Consider the following 22,308-nt stretch of genomic DNA (forward strand, 5'->3'; position numbering starts at 1 on the left):
TTAAAAGGCTTATTCAAAATTTGCTTTAGAGAAAAAATTTGGGGCCCAAGTCCAGTAACAACTTTTGTTAAAAATTCAGAATCTTGAATCTTTTTTAACTGTGAGGCAGCCTTGGTGAACACACCTGCAAGCTTTTAAACAATATAAGTAGGTGCATCTGGGGAAGAAATACAGATATAAACCTTTAACTCTGGAGGTGTAGCTGGTGGGAGAAGTGTTATGGAAAATCAAAGGAGGAGAATGGTAAATGCTTTGTTGAAGGACAGACCTTGTCCTGTGCAGAACTGTCTGGTTCATCTGTGAGGAGTATGTGTGGCTCATTTAAGGATATGCTTGCAGGTGTTTATATCTTTTAGGGCTTAATTTCTGGAGTGGAAGAACTTGGCTTCTAGAGATCTAATTTTAAGGGCAGCTCTGTGAAAGAACACTGTGTTCAGCAAAAAAGCCCAAACAAGCAACTAGGTAAAGACGGGTGGTTTTGTGTGTGAATGCCATGGAAAAGTTTTGTCTTGTTTTTTAATCCCACAGTGAATCTAGCCACCCTTGTGGAATGCAAATCTTGTATTTTCTTGTTGGAAGAGGCAGGAGCCTACAGAGAAGGGAAGTAGAGGAATAATTATTGTGTGTGTACCAAGAACAAAACCCCATATCTTTTTGCTTGTGACTTGCTAGCCTCAGAGGTATCCAGATTCTGTAAGCATGTTTGCCAGTACTTTTACTGACCCAAATTCTAGGAAACGGCTCTAATGTCTTCTGTGTCAGCAAGCTGTGATGTGCTGGAAGGTTATGGGGGTGATTTTCTCTTTTTGAGGTAGCTTAATGCATATTATTTGAGTAGCATTTTACAGGTTAACAGTAAGCATGTGTTTTAATGAGCCCAAAGTGGGTCTTTTTGTGGATGTAATGGGGTAACTTGGTAAAACTGTCACTGCAGGGAAAGTAGGACTGATCTCTGGCGTCTCAAAAGAGATTTAATGATTAAACATGATTTTGTAGGAAAAAAAGAAAGGATGATGAATGTCTCTAATAACTGACTGCCAGTGTGTTGGGGTGAGTGGCTTACAGTGCTATGTTTCTGTACAGCAGACACAGTGGACTGCTTTGTAGCCCTGTAGGCATAGCCAGAGCCACAAGTTAACGTGTTTGCACCTGTATTGAGGGCAGCTGAGCTATGTCGGCCCAGAGTGGGTCACAGGGTGTAAAAGGGTGATGTGACAGAACCTATGAGAAGGCAGGCAGAAACTAATGCCAGGATGCACACTGGGGTCTGTAATGGGAAGAAGCCAAGCTCCTGCCCTGCAAAGGCACAGTGAAAGGACGCGGGGAGGGGGGGTGGGAAAAGGGATATATTCGTGGGTGAACTAGGCCCCTCCCCCCCGTCGGGCCGAGCTGGCTGACCACAGTCCCAGCTCCCGCCCTCGGCGACCCTGTAGCCGGGCGGGCCCCATAGCACTCCGCTACTAGCGCCTTCCTCCTTCCCTCATCCCGCTGGATGCCCGCGCCGCGGGCTCGCCGCGCCTACATTACGATGTACGCCACTGCGCGGTAAATGGAGGGGGGGGAGGGGAGCGGAAGAAGCACACAAGATGGCGGCGGGAGCAGGCCGACCCCGCTCACGTGACCCACAATCCATATCCTTCTAGATATATCTCGGGCGCGCTCTCGCGAGCGAGACGAACAAAAAGAGTAGGCAGTGGGGTTTGATCTCGCGAGATTTTGTGGCCCTGTCCCGTCCTTCTCCCCTCCGGTTGTGCATGTGTTAGGTACGGCGGGGGGAAACCTCGCGGTATCGCCAGCAAAAGCTCGGGAGACTCAGCGGGTGCCGCGCGGGGCCCGTAGATATCGCGAGATCTCCGTAGCGCCCTTCACCAGCAGGCTGAGCTGCGATTTGGGGGGGGGGTGGGGGGGAATCAGCTCAGATCTCGCGATAGTTCCCCAGCAGGGACGGTTTGTCTCGCGATAGCGCTGTTGCAAGTGTGGGGAAAGGCGGGCGGTAGCGTGCGCGCTGAAGTCAGCGCGCGGCGCCGGGGAGGGCCAGGCGGGGGGGCGGGGACTATATAAAGGCCGGGCCCGAGGTGGGGGGGGCTCAGTCAGGAAAGCTATCCGTAAGGGGGCGAGCAGCAGTTAGCGGCGAGTTCCCGGCCCGGCCAGTCTGAATTTCTCGAGGCGGAGCGGGGCACCCCGAGACGATCTCTCGTTATGAGTCATGTGGCTGTGGAAAATGCCCTCAGTCTAGACCAGCAGGTGAGGCACGGGCCCGCAATCCGGTGGGTAGGCGGCAGGCCGCTCCGTTAACCGGAGCGTAGCGGCGGGAGGGGAGGGGAGGCGCGGCGCGGAGGAGGCCCTGCGTGCCTGAGGCAGGGGCAGCGGGAGGATTTGGATTCGTACCGTGGGGCTTGCTTCCCTCCTCGGTAGCTGGCGGCTACGTCGTGGTTGCCCCCATTCCTCACCTCGAATTTTTAGTAGGCAACCCCACCGTCTTCCGCCTCACCGTGGCCCCCGCCCACCAGCGCGGCCGTTTTGTGGCGCTTTCGATTGTTGCGCAGTTCCCGTTGCCCGGCGGCCCCGCGTCGCGTTGTGTTTCCTCCTTTAGGGACACCCCGTGGCCGCGGCGGGGAAGGGGGTGGGGGGGGGGCGGGGGGCGCAGGAACAACTGGACTCCCGCTTCATCGCCGTGCCGGGGTCTGCGCCTGCCCCCCGCGGCCTTCTCGCCACGCTCCAGGCCCGGCTTTTGTGTGGCTGAGAGCGAAGATGGTAACGTTGGCTGCTGGGACCCCTGGTGGCGGCGGCGGGAAGCGGCCCCGCGCATGAACGGGGAAGCGGGGGGGGGGGGGGGGGGGGTGGAAGAAGAAGGAGGGGGCAGGGAGAACGAGACGATAAATGGCGGCCATTGTGCCTGTGACGGGGCGAGGCGGGGGGTGGGGGAGGCCGGCGCTTTGTGCTGGGGAGGGGGATGGCGGAGGGGGCGCTGGCGGCCGCCTTTGTTCGAGCTGCGTCAGCGGCGGGCGGCTGCCTGCCTTTCCCGCTCTTACCTCCCGTTCCCGTGGGCCCCAGTGACGCAGTTGTGCTTGGGATGAGGCCCGCGTGTGTCCGGGCGGCTCTCGGGCCCACGGTGTTGTTATTTGCCGCCTTTTTTTTTTTCCTGTCTTTCTTTCCTTTTTTCTTTTTTTTTTTTTTTTTTTTTTTCCTTCCCCTCTCCCTTTGCGTCTTCCACCGCCCCCCCCCCCCGCCTCTGCGGGCGGAGTCAGGCGCAGGCCCCTACCCAGTGTGGAGGGGATAGATGGTTATCTAATTGCTGGAACAGGGGGGGCGGGAAGAGGGCCTCAGTATTGTAGCGAGACCCAGGGCGGGCAGCTGGCGGGGTAGGACAGCGCTAGACCTCGGCGTCTTGCCGGCGTCGGGCGGCCGCTGCTCTGGAGTCTTAGGCGAAGTAGGTCAGGGACCCGGTCCTTATTTCCCCCCCTTCCTCCACCCTTCCCCCTTTCTCCCCCCTCCCCCGATAGCACGTGACGGGTGCCGGATTAGCTGGGTGGCTGCGGCTGCTCCCTGCTGCGCCGAAAATCCCAGCCCGCAGTGCCGGCTGCACCGCCGCACTGAGATGGCGGCCGCGCTGGGCTTTGCTGCTGCGCCATCTCTGAGAGCAGGTTCTGGCAAGCGTTGCTCCCCGCCGTGGAGATGGTGAGAGTCCAGTACGAGAAGGTTTAGGCATCGCTTCTGTTGACTGCCCCTAGAGAGCCACTTTCACCTGGTGGAGAGTCTTTGCTTACTGTTCAAATAAGAATCGGGCTTTAAGCTCATGTTGTTGCTTGGATCAACTAGAGGTCAGATTTTAAGTAGTAGCTTTGCAGAGTAATACAAGTCCTGCCATGAGAGGATTTTTCGGAGTGTGAGTGTCCTAAATGGCACCACACGCAACTGAACGCTTAAGAGTGCCTTGGTTTCTTTGCTTTGGGTTGATTCACGTCATATTGGAAGACACTTTTGTGCAGTTGGTATTGCATAAAATCTAATTGTATTTAAGCATGTCTTACGTTTTCCAAGTAAGCTTCTAATTTGCCATGCAGGCAAACAACTGTAATAAGTTGGTGCTTTAAGCTGTGTTAGTTGCTCACTGCCTTCTGCTGAAGAGTCTGTATTGTGTTTGATTTAAAACATTTGGGTTATTCGCAGTAGTGCCTGAGCTGAAATACCTTTTGGTAGACTTTACTGTGAGTCTGAAGGCTGCAAATGAAGTTTTAGAAAAGCAAATGCAAAAAGTGTGCTTGTCAAAGTAATTGTAGGAAGAAAGTCACGTGATATTTTTGGAGCATAGCTCCCCCAAATATGAAGACAGTAATGTTCTGATAATACTCATGCAGACACTCAGAGGATTTCTTTCAACTGCAAGTGAAGTGCCTGACTGAATTTGTATTATTTGGGCTGTAGCTCTAAAGTGTGTGTGGGGGGAAGTTTATCTCAGTCAGAATGCACTTGTGTGGACTGAAAGAATATTTTAAATGTTTAGTCTGCATACAGTGTTTGTAGAAGTATGTGGTATTTGATTTGGGGAGTGTAAGATAACTCATTTAGTCTTGCCTGCTGCTCATGTGGTTTGTGGTGGTGGATATGAAGACAGTTGAAAACGGTCTGACTTTCTGGTTCTTGTTTACAGGCGATGTAACTGGCACTATAAACAAATTTCTTTGCAGCAGTAACTTCATGGAACACTGTTTGCCCTTGATAAGCAAAAGGGCTTTTTGTATCTTAGCACAAATTTGTAATACAACATGTTGATACTTGTTTTATTTCTTTTAGTTTTCTGGTCTAGACTTGAATTCCTCAGACTCTCAGAGTGAAGGAAGCTCTTCAAGCAGTAAGTACATGCAAATTCTCAATTTTACAAACACAGTTTAAAAATCAAGGGTTTTATAGCTGTGAAATGAATTTCTGAAGCCAGGATTTGCAGAGGATGATGGGAAGAACTGGGGAGGTTGCCAGTTAAGCTTGCTTTGGAAATGCTGTATACTTAAGTATGAGCACTTAATTTAGCAGTGGTATGGCATGTGTATGTTTAAGTACTTAAGTGACTTGAGACAATTTTTGCTGTTCTAACTGTCCAAGGTTTTCTGTTGCCTCTAGCCAAACAACAGAGGCTACTGATTATACTACTATTAAGATAATCTGTTTTTTCAAAATATCCAGCTAGAGTTGGAATGCTGGTAAAACTTCTAACTGTACTAATCTTGGTGGAGTAGAAACTGCAATCTCTGAAATGCATGGCTTAAGTCTCTACATTAGGAAGACGTGAATCTTCCTGGAATTCACATTTAGCTTGTGCCTGGTACATTCTTATTGATGTTGCTTAGCAGACAGGTGTGTCTGGATTGTAAATGAAGAATGCTATTCAGAAGCAGTTACATGTGGCTTCTGGTTTGATGTGAGCTGAACTGTAGGGGATGGTTGAATTCAAGGGGAAGGAAAAATACTGGTAGTATTCGTACTTGTGAGTGCCAGTACTTGAATGACACAGTGAAAATTGTAAGCTACTCAAATATCTGGCACTAGCTTATGCCTTAATGAGTTCTAGGAAGACAGGCTTTCGTCATAAACCCTTAACATCCATAAAGAGCTTGTATGACTTGGTCAAATAAATAGCAAAGATATTTGTGTCTTTAAAAAACAACAAAAAAAAAAAGCACACCCCAACAAACCAAAACCCAAACCACACCTGCATAACTATGCAGGAACTTAAGTCTTCACTGCATTGGTCAGCCTTGCTGTATTAAAGGAGTCTTGTTTAAAGATGCTGTAAAGGGCCTTAAAGCCTGTGAGGCATACAAATTTTATTTTTCTTTTTTTCTAATGTTCTTAACAAGGACTTCTGCTGAAGGACTAGTATCTCAAATTGGTAATGCTGCAATCTTGTAATGTTACTTTTCTTTTGTCCTTTAGAAGGCCGATACATTCCTCCTCACTTGCGGAACAGGGAAGCTTCAAAACAGGGTATGTATCAGAAATACAGGGCATCACTTGCATTCTTGGCCTCCTAAATCTCTGGGAACAGACAGTTAAAGGCTTTGATAATGCTGTTATAGGTGGTTGTACAGACTAGTTGACTGTTCTCTGCAAAACGCTGCAACTTAAATCTTGGCTTTAGTGCGCCATTCTTAGTTCCTTCACCAAGTTGTACTCACTTAAGTTCAGTACGTGACTGGCAAAATACCTTCCATATCTCATTAAGCAGTCAGCTGACTAAAGCAAGATGGAGTCTCCTGTCTTAGCTTGACTAGCTCTGATAACTTGAGAATTTTAATGCATTTAAGGAGTACCAGTTTCTGTTTCTGACTGATGTGTAACTTGTTGTAATTGGTTGCTTAGTATAAACAAATAGCACAGTTTCAGTTTGTAAATGGATGTTTACACAAATTGCTCTTAACTGGGGGAGCATGAGAAACCAGTTAAGAGAGGCTGTCTTAATTTAGCTTCTTGCAGCAGAAAAAAAGAAGTCCATCCTTTTTTCAGAAGGAAATGCAGGATGCTGGTGAAGGAAACAGGAAACATATGAGCTGTGTTGGTCTTATTTACATGGGAGTTCTCAGAAATGGCCTTTGTATCTTGCATTTTATTTTCTAAATGGAAGAGAATGAAGAAGAAATGTTTTGTGGAGCGCTTTGGTGGAGTAAGATGCAAAGATTGCAGATGCTGCACCATGTGTTATTGTCTAATGACTTGTATAGATACTAAAACATTTCATCTGACATCTATTGAGATACTTCAAAGGAGCTCAAATATTTTCTGCTATGCAGCAACTTAAGGAGTTGAAAGTCTCATAGTATGGGAAGACTTTGATCTCATCTATTTCTAAAGCAGCAGACTTTCACAGATTGTCTTTTCAATACTGCAAGAGCACTTCATCAGGAGCGGGTGGGAGGGAGACTATTGAAATAAGTGCTGATAGTACTTGGGGAGCTATGTAACTTCAAATTTGACTAGATGAAAAACATTTCGTTGTAATTTTACGCCATTTGCGGAAACGTCAGGTTTTTTTTGTGTTTCTGTTTTTGAGTTCGTTTTTTTTTTGGTCTTTCTTTTGCATGTGTCCAAGCTAGCATAGTGTGTATGTGCGTTTGTGTCTTGGGAGGTGTTTGGATGGAAGGGGAAGAGGGGGTGTTTTTTAACATAAAAGAAGCATGGCCTGAAACACCAAATGATGAGCAGCTCTGTTACCAGAGCTGAGTATTTTGGGGAAAGTAGAGGGATTGTTCTGCAGTTCAGTGCTCTTGAAGTTCCCAGTTGCATAAACTTCGTATATGGGCAGTCTTTCCAGAAATAACTAACTAAATCTGAGGGGAATTTGCAGGTTTCTCAAAAGCAGGGAACAACTTAAAGTTGGCTTGTAAACATTTGCTATACATATATTTACTTTCCCTGTATGGTAATTTGTACTAAATTCCAGTTTATTTTTTGGGGGATACCAGATAGAATCATAGAATAGTTAGGGCTGGAAAGGACCTTAAGATCATCTAGTTCCAAAACCCCTGCCATGGGCTGCGACACCTCGCACTAAACCATGCCACCCAAGGCTCTGTCCAGCCTGGCCTTGAACACCGCCAGGGATGGAGCATTCTCAACTTCCCTGGGAAACCTATTCCAGTGCCTCACCACCCTTACAGTAAAGAACTTCCTTCTATCCAATCTAAACTTCCCCTATTTTAAGTTTTAACCCATTACTCCTTGTTCTATCACTACAGTCCCTAGATACAGAAGGATACTTTAGTCTTAGCCCTTGAGTTCATATCATGACCTGTTATGTGTAGGATTGTCACTGTCCATTATGTGCAAGACCATAGTTCAGACACTGCATTGTACATGTGATTATTTGGCTTTTCTGGGAGCTTCAAGCTTCACCTTGCAAAAAGCTATAAAAGTCTTGAAACTAATTTGGCCCATGGTTTATTCACTTATTAGAACATAGGTTGCCACCTTCCTTTGGTAGACATCACATTTCAAAGCTTCCTTTAAATGTGATTGAGTATCACATCACTAAACTCCTCATGGCTCCCTGTGACAAGCTTCATGATGGCTAAATTGAAAAGCTGCAACTCCAGGCCCCCTGCTGAGAAGGAAAGTGGGTATCATCAGTACAGGGATCTAAAGCAGAGATGTTTTATAGGGTGGTTTGATGCCTGTTATATGCTTGTACTTTCATGAAAGTTATGTTTGCTTCTCTTGTTTACATCTAAATTAACAATTGCTTCTTTTGCTGTGCTAAAGTTGTTCTGTATTGCTAAATATTCCAGTGAGCAGCTTGTAAAGATTGCATCAGGGTTTTTTTCAAGGTATAGCGAGTAACAGTCAGGAGATGTTGGATAACAGTGGTATTTGACCATACAGTAAAATTGTTGATGCAGCCTTACAAGTGTAGTAACCTGATAAAATGCTCTTGGGTGTAAAAATCAGTCTATTTGGAACCATATTTCAGTAATCTAGTAGAATTGTCTTGCTCGCATACCATAACCTTGTGGACTTCTGTGGTAGTGTTAACTAACTTACTTTATTTAAAAATTTGAAGTATTTGTCCTGTGTGGTGTTCCCTTAGACATTCTCTAGACACAAATAGTGTATAGTTTCTAGCTTGTGATTCTAATTTTCCTCTGTAGCTGATGATGGTATAGTAATTCATGGACACCTTTAAAGTTGCACAATTGGCTTAATTGCAGCCAGAGAAATCACTTAAGGCTGTTGACTGTTACTTCAAGATCAGTTGCTTCCTGTGTTCCTGAAGAACTGAGGATATTTCAATAGGTATTGACAGGGGAAGGACACTCAGGGACGTAAAGTATTTCTGTTTTAAACTCTTGCATTGCTAGCTTCAGCATGTTCTTTCCATATACCTGCAGATCTGTCCCTCTTGTAATACAGATTTGCTGCTTGTACCTGGGAACAAGAGAGTACATAACTGCAGGTAGTAAGAGTATGCATAAAAATGTCTTTAGGTCACTTAATGTCAGTTCTGTTTATATAGAGCTTGGTATGCAGGCCTCCCTGGTCTAAAATTCTTGCTTCCATGAGCTTGACTTGATAACACCAAGTCTTGTCATTTTCTTGTTAAACTTGCTGGAAGATGCTCTTGGATATTTAAAGTCTCATCTGATCCTATAGTAGTTCAAGGAGTAGCTGTTAGAACTTAAGAACGTTACAAAATGCAAATTAAAATGCTGATTGAGGATAAGCATTGGCAATTCTGCCATTCTTCATGGGTGCAAGAACTGAAAAATAGCTTTGGAAGCTCATTATGTTACTGAACTCCAGATTTATCCTTTTGGTGAGAAATGTGTGCTGGATTCAATATATGCAGGCTTTTACTTAACCAACTCCCTTTACCCACCTCGATGTTTTTAGAGAATTTCCTGATAATTCTTGTATGGTCTTGTGATCAACCTTTGCTTTAGAGAAGTCAGCCTGTGGTCTGTCATGTGTTGTCTCAGTGAATTTGCTTTAGATTTATTTTGCCATGTGTTCTACATAAAGATTTCTTCTGCTAGCTGATTGCTTTGAAGTGACTTGTATGGCTTGGACCTCTGTTCTCTGCCCATCCACAAGTAAAATAGGAATGCCAAAGGGAATTAATGGTCCTAATGGTCAAGCAGGGTGTGTATATACAGGTATTTGTTAAAGACTTGGTCTGAAAGTTGCTGTGCTACCTTAAAGAAAAATGTGGCAAGGTAGCAGCTTCAGAAAGTACTGCAAGCTAGATGAGTAAGCTTACTTTTGTATATTATTTGGACTATATAGTTTTAGAATCATAGAATAGTTAGGGTTGGAAAGGACCTTAAGATCATCTAGTTCTAACGCCCCTATCATGGGCAGGGACACCTCACACTAAACCATGTCACCCAAGGCTCTCTTCAGCCTGGACTTGAACACCACCAGGGAGGGAGCATTCACAACTTCCTTGGGCAACTGATTCCAGTGCCTCACCACCCCTGCAGTAAAGAACTTTCTCCTTGTATCCAATCTAAGCTTCCTGTGGTTAAGTTTGAACCTATTACCTACCCCTTGTCCTATCACTACAGTCCCTAATGAAGAGTCCCTCCCCAGCATCCTTATAGGCCCCCTTCAGATACTGTAAGGCTGCTATGAGGTCTCCATGCAGCCTTCTCCAGGCTGAATGGCCCCAACTTTCTCAGCCTGCCTTCATACAGGAGGTGCTCCAGCCCCTGATCATCCTCGTGGCCCTCCTCTGGACTTGTTCCAACGACTTTTGATTCCTTTCTGGAACTTTTTAAACTTCATAAAAGATCTTAATTTAATACAGCATGAACCCTTTGTTTTTTTTGGTTTTTTTTTGTTTTTTGCTAATGAGGAACTACATCTATATATTCCTAAAGGTTGCTGTCATTACAACTGTTGTTAGGTCTCTTGACACAAAGATGTACTCCAGTAATTTTAGTGTGGTTTGAAAGTTACTCATACCGAAATCTGGGTTTAGATACTTTTCTAAACAAGCTACAGACAACTTTCTCCTGCATTAATGAAGTAATTATGGTATTCTTGATGTTCTGTCAGAAGTCTCTCTGTGTGAAGTTAATTCATCCTTAAGAACTAAACTAGCATTCTTAAGTAGACCATGTAATGTATAGCTAAAATACCCTTTTCTGCCAGGTTTTGATAGTGGTGGCTGGAGTTCTAGCAGAGACAAGGATGCATACAGCAGCTTTGGTGCACGGTCTGACCGTGGAGCAAAATCAAGCTTCTTTGACCGTGGAAATGGATCCAGAGGAGGAAGGCAAGTACTTATTTCTCTGGGTGGTGCGTACAAAGTCTGTCATGGTTTTAGTAGTGCCTCTATAATCTTGATGATAAAGTTAGAGTTCTAGGTGTGAATGACAGGATAAAGTAGCAGGAACCTGGGAGGGGAGCAGAAAGAGAACCTTGCTTTTAAAGGTACATGAGTTCCAGGATGGGAAAATTGCATATGTTGCAAAGTGTGTCCTGTAGTCTACCACCAGCCACTCACTGGCAGCTGTAGTGACTTGCTGACCTTAACATTCCACCAAAAGAGTGCTAGATGGATGGCTACTTCCAGAAAAAAAACATGAACTGTTTGGAACATAGAAAATATATGAAAACAGTTTTTCTTTTTTTCCTAATTTCAGCATTTTTTCCTTGTTTAAGAAGTGTAGTTAATAAAACTGGGTGAGACTCTTGCAGGTTCTCTACCTTACTTGATCAGTCTTACACACATCATGCGTTGTATGCACAAGTGTGGTGAGAGTGACCTTTATCGACTAGTAAAGGTGACGCTAGTCCTGTATCCAGAGTTTTCTCAAACATGACTTACCAGACCCAAAAACTTAACAGTTGAGGTAAGGACTTCTTCCACCTTCTTTTTCTGAGTCAGTGGTACAGGTAAGATCATTTATAAAATAATGTGACATGTAATTACTGTATTTATTTTGGTCACATTCATGATGGGGGAATAAAAGAAAAAATTGCAGCACTCAAGGGTTTTGTCTGGATGTGTGGAACCTAACTAAAATGAGGGTTGGAGAAAGGGAGGGGGTACCAGATAAGTGTCTCCTAAGATGTTGTAAGTGGAGCTTACTACAAAAAATAGTGAAGACAGGGCAACTTGAGCTGCAGCTCTGCTGGCAGATAACTGATCCTTTACATTTGTTAGACTTGACTAAATCAAAATGGTGATAAGACACATTCAGTGTGTTAAGATAACCTAAGCTGTGAAATCATGACAGTCTAAGACAGAATGCATGACCTAGTCTGATGGCTGGGACTACACTCCTTTCAGTTCATGGGTGGGAAAACAAGTATAGATAATCAGATGGCTTTAAATTGTTCTACAGTTGTATATGTGATACACAGAGCATACACTACTAGGTTATTATAACTTTAATTTTGTATGTCAGAAAACCCTGTTGCTCAGGAACGGTGGCCTGACATTCTTGCTGTGTTTAGATATGAAGAGCGTGGAAGAGGTGGTGACTATGACAGGAGCGGCTTTGGCAGATTTGACCGTGGTGGGAATAGCCGCTGGTCTGACAAATCCGATGAAGATGACTGGTCAAAGCCTCTTCCCCCAAGTGAGCGCCTGGAACAGTAAGTAATGTATATACTGTAAATTCACATGACAGAGTCAGTTGATGTGTCTAGCAAGTAAAATACTTCTCTTCTGTTTGCAGGGAGCTATTTTCAGGAAGCAATACTGGCATTAACTTTGAAAAATACGATGATATTCCTGTTGAAGCAACAGGCAGCAACTGTCCTCCACATATTGAAAGTGTAAGTTAGTTGGTTTTTTTGTTTGGCTTTTTTTTTTGGTATTTTTTATAAATCTGGTTTGCTAATATATTTAATAGTGACTATTATCTGATGTCATGCTGTCTTAAGTTGAGGGAGGAAGGGGAGATGTTGTCTTGCCTTCCTACAGCTAAGCTGTTTTTCAGAGGAGGGTTGTATGTAATGAACCAAGACATAAGAGCAGTTATGTAAGCATGTTAACACACACAGGTCACTTGCAGTTGACTTGTCTTTAAACAGTAAACATGTAAAGAAGTAAAAGTGCTTGGAGGAGGTGGTGTAGTTTATACTTTCAGGCTTTTCAAGGATCACTCGTGATTGGACTTAAGTAACTACCAGACTCTTGGTAACTTGTTCTTGAGTATCTGTAAACTTAATAGGCAAGCTCTATAGTAAGAGATGAATCAAAAGCTACTTTACAGATGACTTCTTAGACTGAATGTTATACTATGGTGGCTGAAGGGAAGCATCCTCATGCTACTCATTTTAAATATCTTTCAGTTCAGTGATGTTGACATGGGAGAAATTATTATGGGAAACATTGAGCTCACACGCTATACCCGTCCTACTCCAGTCCAGAAACATGCAATACCTATTATTAAAGAAAAGAGAGACTTGATGGCCTGTGCTCAGACAGGTAAGTTAGTAACTCTACTGTTCAGTTCTTAGTAGGAATAGGGTCTTGTATTTCTCAAGCTGCAGGGAAGAGGTCTGTAAGTAGTAGTGTTCTCTTAGGAGTATACTGAAATACCTGCAGTGATGGAAACTAGCTGGCTTTATTCTTGGAACTGCTTCAGATGTGGCTTGACTGCGTTTACTGTGTTTGTCCTTAGAGAAATGTTCATGGCTTAAATCACATTCACCTTGCAGTTTTGTGGTGCAAAGTGACAAGTCTTCTGTAGAGAAACTCTGCTGGCAAAGGAGTGCATTCCATTGGCATAGGCAGTATCCATATACTAGTGCAGATGTTACTGGATATATGCTGGTGGTACAAAATTAGTGCTGTAGTTGATAATATAGTAGCTTTGAAAATGACTGTTAATACTGAATTGTATCCTAATAGGGTCTGGGAAAACAGCTGCATTTCTTCTGCCAATACTGAGCCAGATCTATGCAGATGGCCCTGGTGATGCCTTGAGAGCTATGAAGGCAAGTACCTAAACCTCAGTTTTGGAAAAGCTATGACTAATGTGTATTTTTGCCCTGTATGTTGGTATCTGCTACTGAACACAATAGGTGGTCTTAAATGTCATCATTACTTTGGGTAGGATAGGTAAGCTTCTTGCCTTCTAAAAGACAAGCTATTCCCCTTGAAAAAATACAGGCTGTGAAACCTTTTTCCTTTCTAAAGAGTTGATATCTGTAACTAATTGTTTGAGTATTTTTTGTTGTTGCCTGGGCTTTAAAGATGCTTCCCTTTCTACAGAAAACCTATGAGGTCACACATGTCTTATGTTGTAGCGACTTCGGGATAGGAAGTAACAGGTTTTATACAGCTATTTCGCTGCTGCTTAAGTAGCAGTGCAGGTTGTAGACCTGAGAGTTACCAGCAGCTGAATCTTGGGTACTGGAGTTACTGCAGTCTTGAGATGCAGTGCTTAAAACAAGTTGGCTCTCAGTCATGCTTTTTCTTGTTAAGACAAACTTGGTGACCCATCTTCAGTATTGCCTGTAACAGCTGTTCTAATTTCCTCTTGCATTTGAGGAATTCAGAGTATTTCTTCTTACTCTTCAGGAGAATGGGAGGTATGGGCGCCGCAAGCAATATCCAATCTCGCTGGTCTTGGCTCCCACTAGAGAACTGGCTGTGCAGATCTACGAGGAAGCCAGAAAGGTATATCTAGGAGTTCATCCTTCTAAAAATGCTTAAGTGTAGTTTTCCTTTGAGCTAATTTACTTTGCTTTGTAGTTTGCATACCGTTCCAGAGTTCGTCCCTGCGTTGTATATGGTGGTGCAGACATTGGTCAGCAGATACGCGACTTAGAACGTGGATGTCACTTGCTTGTAGCAACTCCAGGACGACTGGTTGATATGATGGAGAGGGGAAAGATTGGACTGGATTTCTGCAAGTAAGTGAAGTGTTCTTGGCCACATACAAGTGTCTTGGCAGCTGGAAACGACCCTCTAAAGTGAGATCTGGGCTTAATGACCCAAGTTCTGCCTTTTGGACTGTGTAAACACCTAGTTGAGAACTTTGCTGTGTTACAGATTAAAGAAAAAGCTCTGAAAAATAACTTTTTTTATTATTATTTAGGTACCTAGTGCTTGATGAGGCTGACAGAATGCTTGATATGGGGTTTGAACCTCAAATTCGTCGAATTGTTGAACAAGATACTATGCCACCAAAGGGGGTTCGTCATACCATGATGTTCAGTGCTACTTTCCCCAAGGAAATCCAGGTACTTGACGGAGCTCTAAAATTTTAAGAGCTCACAGGCCAGATTTCAGCCCTGGAAGGCATAAAAAAAAGCTGATTGGATTATTTTTTTTTTTGTCCATCTTATCTATTTCAGATGCTTGCTCGTGACTTCCTTGATGAATATATCTTTCTGGCTGTAGGCAGAGTAGGTTCTACATCTGAGAATATCACACAGAAAGTAGTATGGGTGGAAGAGTCAGACAAACGATCGTTTCTGCTTGACCTGCTGAATGCCACAGGTAAAGACCACTCTCAGATAAGCAAATAAGGCAAAGCTCTGATGAGGCAAATATAATGACTCAAGTAATAAGAACTTCTGTTGAGTAGGTAAATAAAAGGATATTTCCTTCAAATGCCTGAATATAGTGCACTGGCTAGATGACAGTTTTAAGTGGATATAAGCTCTTCTCGTAATATGGAATGGGGATAGGGAGCTCTAGGATCTTCAGTTTAGAATAAAAAAGAGTGGAGAACTGAAACTGCCTTTTACCCACATGGTGGAGTCAAAGCTACTTGCACAGCTCTTCTGCTAACCCATGCTTCAATTATTGTTAGGCAAGGATTCCTTGACTCTGGTGTTTGTGGAAACTAAAAAGGGTGCAGATGCTCTTGAGGACTTCTTGTACCATGAAGGATATGCCTGTACAAGCATACATGGAGATCGTTCTCAGAGAGACAGAGAGGAAGCACTGCATCAGTTCCGTTCGGGCAAGAGCCCAATTCTTGTTGCCACAGCAGTAAGTAAAATCAATGACACTTGAGCCAGTAAGCATATTTACTTGGCCTGTGGAATTTTACTAAGATCTGATTTAATCCTTTGACCACTAGGTAGCAGCAAGAGGACTGGATATCTCAAATGTAAAGCATGTCATAAACTTTGACTTGCCAAGCGACATTGAAGAGTATGTACATCGTATTGGACGTACAGGCCGTGTAGGAAACCTTGGTAAGTATGTTAAAGAATTTTCATAGACAGTACATCATACCAAAGTTGGTAGTTGTACTGCATTGGCTAAGCAGCAAATTCCCAGTAAGCATTTGAGAGAAGCCCATGTGCTGCCTTCTGTGACCCGGAACTGGTTCATGCTGTCTAGCCAGTGTGGAAAGTAACCTGTTCCTTTAGCTAGTGTTTTTGTTGCTGTTAATAAGCTCTGATACAGCTAAGCTTGGTATCTTGTGTTTGTAAGACTCCTGTGCTTAGCCAAGGGTTTTTTGACTAGCTGTGGTGGAATAATGGTCTTAAATGGCTTTCTCTTCAGGTAATTCTAGTGTTCTCAAGCTTGGCAGTCACAGCTGCAGGTGGAGTGTGAAATTGGTTTAAGTGCTGTAGTGTACTTGTGTGGGGCTAAAACTGATTGTTTACTTCAGGTCTTGCCACCTCATTCTTCAATGAGAGGAACATAAACATCACCAAGGACTTGCTTGATCTTCTTGTTGAGGCTAAGCAAGAAGTACCATCTTGGCTGGAAAACATGGCTTATGAACAACATCACAAAGGAGGTGGCAGCCGTGGACGATCTAAGAGGTAATGGTAACAACTTTAGCTAAAGGTATACTGAATCCATTATGAGAAGCATTTCTCTGACTTGCTTTCAGTCTGCTAAAGGGAAGACAAACTAGTGGAGCCTAAACTGTGAGTTAAGTGCATCAGGAAGTGACAGCTTGATACGAATGCTTTCGTTCTATCTTATCAGGCAATTAATCTGTAAGATGTTCTCCCCTTAAGCAGACAACTAGATACCGCTGAGGTAGAATGACATCAGCAAAAACTGCTTCAGAACTCCAAAAGCACTTACTAGTTATGCAGATCTGCATGTACTAGAAATATGCTTTCAGCAGCATTATTTTGATGTGTAGGAGGAAGTAATGTATACCTCCTGACACAAAATGGGAAAGGCATGAGGGTTGGACTGCACATGTGAGGCCACTTGTAAAGTAGTCTGAGGAAACCAAAAAATGCTTTATAAGCTGGTAATAGAAAGCCATGTTCAATGGCTTAATGGGTTAGGAGGAGAAACAACCCTTCCTCTTAATGTAGTTGACATGACGCAGCCACATGAATTACAGCTGTTTTGGGCGTGTTGTTTTTTTTTCTTCAGAAGTGTGTTTGGAAAATGGTTTTCCTTTTCTGCAATATGGAAGGTGGGCATAAATGCATCATGTGAATACCAAGATAAGTTTGGAAAATATGTGGAGCACTTGCACTGAAGCAAGTCTTCCTGGGATCTGAGAAAGTAGTGCAACATGACAAGTGCAGTACAACCCTGTGTAAATAATTTTCCTTTGCCATCTGGAATGCCCTTTCCATATAGCATTGGGATGCTTAATAAAGCTTGCTGAACTTAACACACATCCTAGTTACTGGCCAGCTGCAGTTGGTAACCAGAGCTGAAGAAATTTAGTACTTAAATCTCAATGTCTGCAGTGCTTAAAATACCATTGACTTGACTTTGTCTTTGTTTTCTTTCTTTATACAGCAGTAGGTTCAGTGGAGGATTTGGTGCCAGAGACTATCGAACAAGTAGTGGTTCTGGTAGCACTAGCTTTAGTAGCAGTCGATCAACCAGCAGCCGCATTGGAGGAAGTGGCAGCAGAGGATTTGGAGGTAAGAAAAACTGGGTAGGGAATGCTGGCAAATTGAAAGTCATATCCACAATGCTTGACTATAGTAAGACTTAAGGAGATAATGTTTAAATATGAGGCCAGCCTGGTGCTTGCTGTTTCACAAAGTCTCAGCATTGTCCTTGGATCTAGACTAGAGCAAGTTACCTGCCTTTGCTTAATTTGATGCTACCTATCTTTCCAGCACTTCAGTTTAATGTTGTGCATTTAACAGTACTTCTGGGTGCGTTATCTTTAATAGACAGTAGACATCTTGTTTGTGCCCTAGGCTGTTTTCTTCTTGGGAAGGCACAAGTCTTTAATGGGTTAATTAAGCATCACTTTCTCTTGCCTTTCATAGGTGGTGGTTATGGAGGCTTCTACAACAGTGATGGATATGGAGGAAACTATAACTCCCAGGGGGTTGACTGGTGGGGCAACTGAATCTGCTTGCAGCAGATATCCTACCAAACAAGCTAATATGGAAACCACATGTAACTTAGCCAGACTATACCTTGTGTAGCTTCAAGAACTCGCAGTACATTACCAGCTGTGATTCTCCACTGAAATTTTTTTTAAGGGAGCTCAAGGTCACAAGATGGAAACAAAGGAACAAGTAGCCCTATCTTGAAGGTGGTTTTGAAGACTCTATTGCTGTAGTCAGGATTAACTCCCCTCCCACCCATCCCCACCCAGAAACTGCATTTTGATTTTGTGACTGAGGATCATTTGTTTGTTAATGTACTGTGCCTTTAACTTTAGACAACTTTTATTTTGATGTCCTGTTGGCTCAGTAATGCTCAAGATATCAATTGTTTTGACAAAATAAAAATTACTGAACTTGGGCTAAAATCAAACCTTGGCACACAGGTGTGATACAACTTAAACAGGAATCACTGATTCATCCATAATACTACAAAGAAAAACTTATGCGGTAGCCTGCATTAGGGCTTTTGGTATCTGCAGATTTGAAAAATAAAAACATCTTGAAGCATATCAATGCAATTAGTTTCTAATGTGGCAAAACTGTACTAAGTTAAAGTTCTGATTTGCTCACTCTATCCTGGATAGGTACTTAGAACCTGATAGCCTTTAATAAGCCATTCCAGTCATGATGAGATGATGTATGGGTACATGCATACATTAAAAGCACTGTTTTTGAAGTTAATGCAAGCAAATACAGCAATTCCTTTTTCAATATTTAGGCAGATCATTAATGTGAGCTAGCCAAATGTGGGCAGAACATTACAGGGAACGTTTAAAGGTCTGATAACTTGAAATAGTTTTTAGGAGAATTCATCTACTTAGACTTTTTAAAATGCCTGCCATATGAAATTGAAATGGTAGAATGGCTGACCATGGCAGTGATTGGCCCTCCTTAAGGGCCTGACTGAATTTTTGGTCTAATAACGCATGCTAGTGTTGATGTTTTTTGGTCAAGAGGGTATGAACAGGAAGAATTATGCAGCAGGCTTTATTTTAATGCAGATTCACATTACTCTGTTCAAGCTGCGTGGAGATGTTAAACTGGCTTACTGTAGACTTTGTAAAATGGCTCCAGAAGAGTAACAAACAAACCTGAGATCACAGAGGTTGGAAATGTACATAAACTGCACAAGGTTTCAATTCTGCTATTAAGGTGCAGTTTTAGTCAGTTTTAGTTGCATAGGTTTCCATTGTATTTATAGTCTGTTTATGCTAAATCTGGCCAAAGATAAGTATTGTCCACCAGAAAAACGCCTCTGCCACGTGGGATTTCTGTGCTGATTTTGTGGCCGGAACCGTTAACAACTAATCTACAGTGGCACAGGAAAATGGCAAAAATCTCCTAAAGTGCAATAGATTTTTTCAAGTGTATTGTGCCTTGTTCTAAAACTTTTATTAAGTAGGTGCACTTGACAGTATTGAGGTCATTTGTTATGGTGCTATTTCAAGTCTAGGTTTAGGCCCTTGTACATTTTGCCCATAACTTTTTACAAAATACTTCTTTTATTGCACATTCAGAGAATTTTATATATGTCTTGTGTGCGTGTCCTTAACTTCCAATCTTATTTTGTCTCTTGGAGATTGAACGCAGCTTGTGTAAGGAGAAGGAAATAGATTCTAAAACTTATTTGGGACCATGGGAATGATAGCTGGGAAGAAAACTATTTGCACACGACAGATTTCTAGATACTTTTTGCTGCTAGTTTTGTGTAATATTTATTGAACATTTTTGACAAATATTTATTTTTGTAAGCCTAAAAGTGATTCTTTGAAAGTTTAAAGAAACTTGACCAAAAGACAGTACAAAAACACTGGCACTTGAATGTTGAATGTCACCGTATGCGTGAAATTATATATTTCGGGGTAGTGTGAGCTTTTAATGTTTAAGTCATATTAAACTCTTAAGTCAAATTAAGCAGACCCGGCATTGGCAGTGTAGCCATAACTTTCTGATAGGTAAAACAAAAAATTGGCAACTTAAAATTGAACATGCCAAGGTTTTGATACACTTGTCTTAAGATATTAATGAAACACTTCGAAACACTGATGTGAAGTGTCCAGATTCTCAGATGTTTGTTGCGTGAGTTTTGTTTAGTTGTGTGTTATTTTTTATTTTATTTTTTTTTCAGTGAATGTCTGGCACATTGCAATCCTCAAAACATGTGGTTATCTTTGTTGTATTGGCATAATCAGTGACTTGTGCATTTTAGCAAGTTTTATCAGCCAGCAATATTTTCAGTTCAGATACAAGGATTCAAAACAATATGCAAGAATGGATTTAAACTTGCTGAATGTGAAAATTGAGTTTCAAGTCACTGTAGGTTTAGAATTGCTTATTGTATTAGTTTAGATGCTAGCACTGCATGTGCTGTGCATATTCTTGATTTTATTAAATAAAAAAGTTGAACTGCACAGTCTACTCGTTTGTGAAGCGTCACTCTTCTGGTTTACAAGATATGTAGCCTGACTAGTCTTACGCATGTGCAACTCTGGAAGCAGGTGGATCTAGTGTGGTACGCATCAGTGTGGTGATCAGTGGCAGCTAGGATCAGGGTTACAGCTGTAGCATCTTTCAAGTACCTTGTTGCCCTACAGTGTTAGGTACATGTACAGGTTGTCTAGAGAAGCTAACAAAACAGAGCTGGGACAGATAAGGTTGTAATCCTGTTGCTGTTCCAATAACCTAATAAAAGCTTGCTCAGGCTTGATTCCTCAGCCATTCAACGTTGGGTACTTCACACAGTTGTGCTTCTGAACTTGGTAAAGGTGCCTTAGAGAGCTTTAAATTTGATGTCTTGCCTGTTGATTTTTGCTGGGCCACCTTGCTGAAAACAAGCATGTATAAGAAGTGCAGTGCATGTTCTTTCCAAAAGAAATGTGCTTCCCCCCTCAGTAAACACATACCCAATACTCTCAGTTTTCGATTGGCTTTCTAAAGCTAAGCAATGAGATTGGGCTGGAATGAGGTTAAATACTGGAATATTCAAGGGGTTACAGTGGAAGGTGTAGGTCCTGTTGTTTCCAGTCTACCTTTGAAGCTAGATAAAAGCTTTGCTTTGTTTAGAAGGAATACAGATCTGTGCTGTCCTGACTGCAGAAGCTATTGAATTCCCAGTGGAGTAGAGAGGAAAGCAGTGCCTGGGAGAAAGTGCACTTGCAGTCATGGATCCATATAGTGCACATGGTAACTGGTATCTTCCCTACTCTGTACATTGCTAACCCATACTATGTATGGGCCCTGAAGAACTATGGGAAGGAGGAGATAAGCATGATGACTCATACAAGGTGATAGCTTGTTGGAGGACCTGCTTTGAGTGCGCTGACTGTGGACCACACTAAATTTACCTGCTCTAGACTTGCACTGACTTACCAGCCTCATCGTGCAGGGCTTTGTGTTGTCATGCTATGTCCCTGGATGTGCAACATGCACTCAAGTACTTTCCCAAAGCTCTAACCTGGCATTTCCCCCACCCCGCGTTGTATATCATGTCGCTATGGTCTGAGGCAGACAGAACCACAGGTAGGAGATGCACTGAGTGCAGTAATGTGCACCATGGAGGTGGTCTGTGGGATCTGGAAGTCAAGCTTTGAGTGTAAAGTTTTGTGTTCTGTGCTAGAGTATGAGGTTGTTCCTGGCAAAAGGTGTTCTAGAAAGTGCAGGCATGGCAGAAATCGGGAGGCAGCTGAAACCACAGGAGCACAGCAGAGCGGCTCTAGGCTAGATCTGAGAGCAGTGCTCTCCATACTCAGGGTGGTGAAGGCAGTGGAATAGTTAGTGTGAAATATGGGGAGTGAATGAAAACTGAAGTCTGGTGCTCACGTGTGACAGGAATGCTTGGGAAGATTCTCTTCCATTGAGGCTGGAGAAAGGAACTTCTGGTGGTGTGAGGTTGAAATGAGGCTACTGGGGAAATCACAGGAATGAGTGTTGGGACACATACTGCTAAGAGAAGCAGAGAGCATGTTCCCATGGTGTGAGTTTGTACTTCAGCACTGCAGTTACCTGAGTACTGGTAATTCTTTGCATATTGGGCAGCATAATTTTTTCCTATGATAAATGGGGAAATAGTTTGGGAGTGGGTGGAGAAAACTGATCCTAAATTGTAAGATAAAGGCTGTGAAGTTAAATGGTGAAAATGATTACTGATACGCTTTAGACTGAAGTTACATTGTATCAGGCCTTTAAAACATGCAGTAAGTCGGGTAGTAAATGGCTGCCTATGCTGGTAAGTGGCAGAGGTTACAGTGAAAAGGCTGTGATGAAACCTATTCTAGTTTCTGCCATTACTGGGACCTGTGCAGATCAGCAGTGGTCTTGAAACAGCATCCATTTGACTGTGGTGACAGGGATGAGAAGGACTTAGATTAAAGTTCTGTTGTAGATTTTCATGTAAGATGAAAGCAGTGGGGTTATTGGAGGAGTTTGGATATTGTTAGGTGCAAGCACAAAATCTCTAGGCAGTGATAGAGTGGAAAGCTGACTTGTGCAAGCAGAATGCTGCTG

The 22,308-nt window shown here is 43.0% G+C and overlaps 1 protein-coding gene across 3 annotated transcripts; it reads left to right on the forward strand.

Annotated features, from left to right (window-relative positions):
• Nucleotides 1–2,073: 2,073 nt before the first annotated feature.
• DDX3X (DEAD-box helicase 3 X-linked) lies at nucleotides 2,074–20,216 on the forward strand. Of its 3 annotated transcripts, none has more exons than XM_061453417.1 (17): nucleotides 2,074–2,244; nucleotides 4,795–4,852; nucleotides 5,932–5,982; nucleotides 10,645–10,768; nucleotides 11,956–12,096; nucleotides 12,180–12,279; nucleotides 12,799–12,934; nucleotides 13,361–13,446; nucleotides 14,033–14,131; nucleotides 14,207–14,367; nucleotides 14,553–14,697; nucleotides 14,812–14,956; nucleotides 15,273–15,454; nucleotides 15,546–15,663; nucleotides 16,086–16,242; nucleotides 17,195–17,322; nucleotides 17,680–20,216. In XM_061453417.1, the coding sequence occupies exons 1-17, from the start codon at nucleotides 2,200–2,202 to the stop codon at nucleotides 17,760–17,762; spliced, it is 1,959 nt and encodes a 652-aa protein (XP_061309401.1). In that variant the 5' UTR covers nucleotides 2,074–2,199; the 3' UTR covers nucleotides 17,763–20,216. The 3 variants fall into 3 exon arrangements, with proteins under 3 accessions (XP_061309401.1, XP_061309402.1, XP_061309403.1); XM_061453418.1 differs by having other exon boundaries at nucleotides 17,198–17,322; XM_061453419.1 differs by lacking the exon at nucleotides 5,932–5,982.
• Nucleotides 20,217–22,308: the final 2,092 nt, after the last annotated feature.

Source organism: Pezoporus flaviventris, unplaced genomic scaffold, assembly GCF_033815535.1.
Source record: "Pezoporus flaviventris isolate CSIRO_AGI_PZ_B2104156 unplaced genomic scaffold, CSIRO_AGI_Pfla_v1 ptg000015l, whole genome shotgun sequence".
Taxonomy (NCBI): domain Eukaryota; kingdom Metazoa; phylum Chordata; class Aves; order Psittaciformes; family Psittacidae; genus Pezoporus; species Pezoporus flaviventris.

What these genes read in the sequence shown, in the direction of transcription:
- DDX3X (XM_061453417.1), top strand. Translation starts at nt 2,200, where the DNA reads ATGAGTCATGTGGCTGTGGAAAATGCCCTCAGTCTAGACCAGCAG. An exon ending in CCAAGTGAGCGCCTGGAACA is followed by an intron (nt 12,097 to 12,179) that starts GTAAGTAATGTA and finishes TTCTGTTTGCAG; the next exon opens with GGAGCTATTTTCAGGAAGCA. An exon ending in AGCCGTGGACGATCTAAGAG is followed by an intron (nt 16,243 to 17,194) that starts GTAATGGTAACA and finishes TTCTTTATACAG; the next exon opens with CAGTAGGTTCAGTGGAGGAT.